The 7,130-nt window shown below is 35.5% G+C and overlaps 1 protein-coding gene across 1 annotated transcript in view; it reads right to left on the minus strand.

Annotated features, from left to right (window-relative positions):
• The window catches only part of LOC109840689 (26S protease regulatory subunit 10B homolog A-like), a 12,985-nt gene extending 7,103 nt beyond the window's left edge, over window positions 1-5,882 (minus strand). The window contains exons 1-7 of the mRNA XM_020409420.1: window positions 5,664-5,882; window positions 2,795-2,914; window positions 2,072-2,208; window positions 1,807-1,968; window positions 1,567-1,653; window positions 1,402-1,488; window positions 983-1,120 (exon numbers count right to left, since the gene is read on the minus strand). Coding sequence (XP_020265009.1) covers window positions 983-1,120; window positions 1,402-1,488; window positions 1,567-1,653; window positions 1,807-1,968; window positions 2,072-2,208; window positions 2,795-2,914; window positions 5,664-5,772 — 840 coding nt within the window. The 5' untranslated portion in view covers window positions 5,773-5,882. The remainder of the gene's footprint in view (window positions 1-982; window positions 1,121-1,401; window positions 1,489-1,566; window positions 1,654-1,806; window positions 1,969-2,071; window positions 2,209-2,794; window positions 2,915-5,663) is intronic.

Below are 7,130 nucleotides of genomic sequence, written 5' to 3' on the forward strand. Positions count from 1 at the left end.
TGTTGATGTCATAACGTGCAATGTTTTTGTCCTATTCTTTTGTTTTATTAATTCATATGCCAAAACTCCCTTTCTTTCATTATGATTATGATTCATTTTCAAATAACCATGGTTTCCTCCTACTAAAGAGTAATTTTATAAAATGTCATAAGTTATAAGTTAGATAATTCAATTGAATTCAACTTTTCATGTTATAGATGTGATATAAATAATTAATAATTATTGATCGCATTGTTATCGGATTTCATCATACTTGCGTACTACATACAACCTAACTACCGTAAATATTGGTTAAACAAAAGGAACCATCAATTTTAACTACGTTATTAATTGATTGATCGACATATATCTGGATTATGCGAGGCTTAAGCCTCAATTTGATATTGCTATCATTATTGTTTTATCGTGGATGGGAACACAAGGAGATATTGGCATGTAAAATGATAATTAAGGAAATTACATTTCATGCGTTATTTTTCACCAATTTATAATTGAGCTAATTTTTAAAATTAATTGTATATTGATTGTTAACTACACTTATTGGTAATCTCACTGAGCTAGTGTAGCTCACCCTTTAATTAACCCAACCTTTTCAAATCAGGCGGAAGTATAGAGAGAGCACTGCGACAAAGTAAAGATAAAAGTTTGTCTTGTAAATATAGCTTGAACAAGAGAACCTTATTATGTAAAACATTTGTGAAATAGCAATAAAAAAAGTTGTTGGGTTATATTGTATAAATTTAGTCTCACACTCTGAATTAGATCTCGTATAATAACTCTAAATTGGCATGACATTTACTCCCCGCACCCCTCCGCTTTTTATATTTATTTATTTTGTTTTTTTATTTTTTATTTTTATTGGGTTGGGGTTTGGGTGGGTGGGGGGGGGATTAAAGGATTGACCAGCTGGTTCGCATATTAAATTAGATAAACATAATTGACCTTTGTAGCAACAATTGAAAAAAAGAAAGCAAGAACATACCTTGCCTAACTGATCAAATCCATCCAATTGATTGAGCAGTTCCATTAATGTTCTCTGAATTTCTCGGTCTGCACTGGTTCCCTCACTAAAACGACGTCCACCAATGGCATCGATTTCATCCATAAATATGATGCATGGCTTAAAAAGACAAGTAGAGTATTAGAATAAATGTATCAACAGCACATAAAGACAGGCAGGCCAAATAGAGTGGTATAATAATATATATTAAAGAATCAACCAACACATAATGCTCATTTTGTTTTCTTTTCACTTGTTTGTGAAGCCCAAATAAAGGAAAGGAAATCTTTGCTTTCCTCTCTTCTTACTCTTTATGAATCGCATAACTACTACGCAGTGAAATGCTCAACAAGTCAAGATGCACAGATGTTCAAAACAATGGGAATTGGATCGGTTCTTACTTGGTGATCACGGGCATAGCCAAACATTTCCCTTATTAACCGTGCACTTTCACCTATGTATTTATCAATAATAGCACTAGACACAACCTGTAAGAATGGAGAACAAAAATCAGCTTAAATATAAACAGTTGAATCATTTGTTCCCACAAAAATACAATGTATTACCTTCAGAAAGTTTGCATCTATATTACTGGCAATTGCTCTTGCCAATAATGTTTTCCCTGTTCCAGGAGGGCCATAGAGGAGTACACCCTGTCATTATCAAAATACTTATTATAAAGCCTTCTTGCCACGGTAAGCCATGTAACTTCAATCTTAGCTTTCCTAAGAAAACAGCTTTAGCAATACAGCAATAAAGCATCTCACAAGAAGAAATGCCATTTCCTGACAGCAATTAGATTTTACCTTTGGGGGTTTGATTCCCACTCTAAGGAAGAGCTCGGGATTCATGAGAGGCAGTTCAATGGATTCTCTAAGTTCGCGAATCTGATCAGATAATCCACCAACTGCAGAGTAGCTGACATTGCCCGGATCTTCATGAAGCATATTGTAGACAACAGGATCGACCTGTATGAAAAAATAGAATGTTTCTTGATCATATAGAAGTAAAATACACGTAATTGATTACCCCAAGCTGATCATGTAAATAGTAATAAAAAAAAATCCGTACCTCTCGTGGAAGAGCTCGCATGATGGTGAGAGTTGTCATATCCAGAACCACACGGGTTCCAGCTGTAAGCTTCTCTTTATCCACCTTACTGCGGCATCCAACAACATATCTTGGCCCACTGCTAGCTTTTACTATTACTGAAAGAGAAAGCAAATTATCCATTGTATACTTAATGTTCAACAATACACCAGTGTTGCCTTGAAGCAAAACATCCATTGTATGTAAACTAAGTAGAATATATAGCTGTTTTTGCGTGTGAGAGAATCTAGTGTTGCCTTGAGAGAAGCCTTTGTATCATTCTTTTTGTGCACAAAGATGTTTACGAGCATCTGTTCACATGCTGAAGCAGTTGATCAGGAACTAATTGAATTAGAGGCAAATGTCTCCACTTATCTTCATACTACTTAACAAACACCGAGAACTTTGATAACTTAAGGTTCTTTAACCAAAAAACTTTTAATTTAAACAGTATGACACTAAGATTCCTTGATCCTCTGCGGGATGCTTTTAAGGACAAGTAATATCATTTAGCATGCTGTCAAGCACATCCAGCACTAACAAGAAATAAACATGAATATTTAAATACTATTATGGACAAGTAATATCATTTAGCATGCTGTCAAGCATATTAAGCACTAACAAGAAACAAATGTGAATATTTAAGTAAACCAACTAAAGAGGGCTATAAGGCATATAGTGCTGAATTACGGATTCATTACTTACAGCGTTCATTGTCAAGCGGCCGAAGAACCTCTCCTATAATCTGCCCAACACTTTGGAGGGATTTCAAATCATCTTCAGTTTTTGCAAACTCCTTCTTTGCCCCTCTCAAGTTCTCTCTAACTGCATTTATGATTTCCAACATATAATTTCAGGTAAATAATGAAGTTAACAAATTAATTTAGCCATAAACCATGCAATTACTAGTCTATGATTAGGCAAAAAAAACACATGGAATATGATATGAATCTACTAAGAGATGGCAATGGACATCATCACATACATATATTTTCTCTAGCACTAATGTGTGTGTCTATAAGCAAGCAAATATATATCATAGTGACCAGAATAATCTGATTCGTAGTTGCTATTTGTAAGATTCTCAATAGACAAACATCGCAACAGTTTCGAAGATGAAGTATCCGAGTCTGACAATGCCTCACGCAAAGCTGACAAGATTTGATTGTTTAGAACGATCACATAAGTTCTCTCTAGTACTTACTGTACGGATATATAAACACACTATATGCAAACAGTGTAGAAATAAATGTAAGCTGACTCTTCCTACAAAAAATAATCCAAGATATTCAATTGACAAAACCAGATGACCTTTTTCCGGTGAAATGTCCAACAAATTCTCAAATAAAAGGTGATAATACCGACTATCAGATTTCTCACATGCATAAAATGAGCAATTGACAGTTAAATACTCCTGCCTCTGTAAGACCTTCAATAGACAAACATCGGAACTGTTTCGAAGATGAAATGTCCGAGTCTGATAATGCCTCATGCAAAGCTGACAAGATTTGATTGTTTAGAACAATCACGAGTTCTGCCTAGTACTTACTGTACAGATATATAAACACATTACACACAAACAGTGTAGAAATAAATGTAAGCTGACTCTTCCTACAAAAAATAATCCAAGATCTTCAATTGACAAAACCAGATGACCTTTTTTGGGGGGTAAATGACCAACAGATTCTCAAATAAATGGTGATAACACCTACTATCAGCTTTCTCACATGCATAAAACAAGCAATTGACAGTTAAATACTTCTGCCTCTGTTCTTGGCAGACTCCAAAAGAAGGTTGCTTTGAAGTATTACTAATTATATTGAAGAAATATGTAATATGCGTAGAATCCAACACCCCCCCCCCCCCCCAAAAAAAAAATGGAAAAAGAAAAATGTCATTTTAATAGGACAGGTGATTGTGTTTGGCAGAAGCCAGAAGTAATCTATAACATTCTTTTGTTCCCTTTTGGAATCAACAAAATCAAGGGCCTCTTAGACAGCTTTGCTCTCATGGTTTATTTTGCCTAAAATCAACATCGTAGCAATCATGGCAACTTATCATTTCATCTGTAGACTTTCCTTAGTTCAGGTGCATTTTGCTGGTCACATGAAATTAGGCTAATAAGTAATACACAGGTCCTACCTCATATTAAGTGACATTCAAGTATAGCAGCAAACCTCAAAATCTCGCTATGCACATACACTTGCAAGTTGCAACTTTAACTTGTACACCATGCTTCTCAACCTATGCAACACAAATACCTCCTCCATTTTACTCATCTCATGATGCTAACCTTTATATGCTTACTAAACCATAATCTCTCTAGTTCATCTGTCTCATCATTTTTAAGCTCATTGACATTAGACAAATGCTTGTGCATGGCTCCAGTTTCCAACAGAATATATTGACTGTTGGAAAAATTATTAGAAAAGATTGATTTTCGATTCTTTTGCAAATATGAATTCTTAAGGGATATAAATGAATTCCCAAAGAATATTCCCTTCTTCATCCAATTCTTCAAATATCTCATCCAAATATCTCATTATTCTGTTTCTAAAAAATAAATATCACCGAACCATCTTCTTCCGTTTCTTTCCCTTCGCGAGTGACAAGTTCTCTTTGGATGCATGTGGAAACAGATCTTCTCCGAGAGGCTATAAAACCACAAGAAAATCAGTATCAATGACCTATTCTCCCTCTCAAAAAGCAATTATCTTACTTTTGACTTTATTTTCTGTCGATTTCTCATCGGGCAAGCATCCACTTAACAAGAGGCTTGAGATTCGCAATAACCCCTAGTGCCAGCTACCTCAGGGAACTTTTACAGCTAGTTCACAGTCGCATTCATCTATCTCTGCGAAGGCAACAACTGTTGTTTTAGGGCAGTGATATCACGACGGCCCTTTCAAGCCAGCAAATTTATTTCTCTATTTTACTATTATATTTAATTTTTTTATAGATTTGATTGGTTTCATATAAAATGTCCAACATTGACTTGGACTTATTAGTTGTAAGCATGTGTAATATATGGGGAAGGTCAGCTAATTGAATTAAAAATTTATCAAAGTAGATATATGACTAAACAAATAAAGCAAAGTAAGCAATTATTGGAGCCCTGTAATAAGTTACTCTCTTGCTCCACCTTCACTGCGACAAGGTAACCTAGCTTTGACCTTAATTTTTATCAAGAACTCCACAGAACATTCTCCTAAATCTTATGATTTAAGATCTTGCTATCCCTAATAATTCATCCAACTATAAAAACTAAAATTTTTACCAAAGCTCAACATCCAATTCCATCCCTAACCAAAAGTCGTTGCTTACTTCACTTATAAAAATCAATTTCAACTCCAAGATACCAACTTTAACCACTTCTAACCAAACTCCCAAGAGCAAAGGTCGAAAAAATCTCTCACAAACCAAAACCCTAACACAGATCTCAGCTCTCCCAATCAGGAAAATCCCTAAAAAAACTCAAACCCTAATAATAAATACCATTACTCTAGTCCAAATTTATTGAGATGAAACCCTAATTTACTCAAAGTAAAAGGCAATAAAAAGGATCGATGGAGACCTGTACGAACTCTGGACTCGATCTCCTTGTACTGGAGCAGCTTCTTCCTGTACTCCGCCGTCACGTTCCGCCGGCGAGCGGCGTCCTCCGTTGTCGCAGCATCGGTCATCTTCTTCTAGTTCTGTTTTTAGAGAGGGAAAGTGATGGGCATAGCAGAGAGAAAGAGGGCAGGGCGTATTTTTCTGCCTACTAATTGCTGCTCTCGTGGATTGTGATCCAATTCGTAACTGGATCCGAAATATACAGTATAGAAGAAGGCTCCTAACGGGTCGACATATACCTTGACGCGTCCCGTGTATAAGTATGTAGGCCCAAAGGTGTTCTGGTCCTTGTATTAGGGCCAAGCCCATGATGTAGTTTAAGTCCAAGTGCCCTTTGTACGTGAGACATGGTTTGGTGAACTTTTCGGGTCCACTCGATTTTCTAACGCGACGGGAGAAGCCCATGCACGCGCTATTAGTTTTACTCCTCACATGTTATTGTTCGTAAAAGTATACGCATCAATTAATCAAAAAAAAAAAAAGCTATAACCATCTCCCATATTTTTTTGCCGACTCACCTACAATTAAAGAATTCTCTATTTTATTTTAACTTTTTCCCTGGTATTTTTTTGTTCAGTGATTTTTTTTTTTGAGAAACCTTCAGAGATTATTTGATTTTTTTATGAGGTATCCCCACATCTTATTATAGATGGCACTAATCCCTACTCACGCTGCGTGGTTGGCACTGGCCCGATAGTTTTTACCTGTTGAGGGATTCGAACATGGGACTACCCCGCTATGGATCATCCCCCCAGCAGGAACACGGTAGGGTCTTACACTGTTGCCTAGCCCTACGGGTTATTATTTGATTATAATGTTATAAGGAAATAGCAGTTATGGTATATCACCTCATTTTGCAAAATAAGCTTACTAAAAGATTGTCAATAATGAGATCAACTTGCTTCAAAGTTCCCATCAAGATCATTCTCTTATTACTCTATCTCTTGATAGATATAGTAAAATTAGTTGACATCAAATACTTTTTTTAATGGTACAATCTATTCCAAACTATACATCTTAATTGACAATAAAAATATTTTGTAATTTTATTATTGTGGCAAAAGGTTTATGATAAGTCCATGTTCAATTATAAAACTAAGATAACACTTCTTTCCTAATTTTCAAAAACACCTTTAAGAAAATAATAAATCTCTCCTTTATATATAATGAGAAATTGGTTGTACTCCTAAGATCATGTATGTTTTCTTAATAGTCCGGATATTATTTTAAAATATCCCGGACCCACCATTTTATAGCATGTTTGCTTTTTTATTGGGTTTTCACTATTTTTAATGAGGGATTAGATTATACCCCAGAAGGGGGACTAATTAAACTCACCTCCCCCCTCAGTGCCCTCACCTTTATAGTCCAAGTATTAATTGTACAGTTCGGACCAAAACTTTTGGACTAGATTGTCCTTAATCTC

Source organism: Asparagus officinalis, chromosome 5, assembly GCF_001876935.1.
Source record: "Asparagus officinalis chromosome 5, Aspof.V1, whole genome shotgun sequence".
Lineage (NCBI taxonomy): Eukaryota > Viridiplantae > Streptophyta > Magnoliopsida > Asparagales > Asparagaceae > Asparagus > Asparagus officinalis.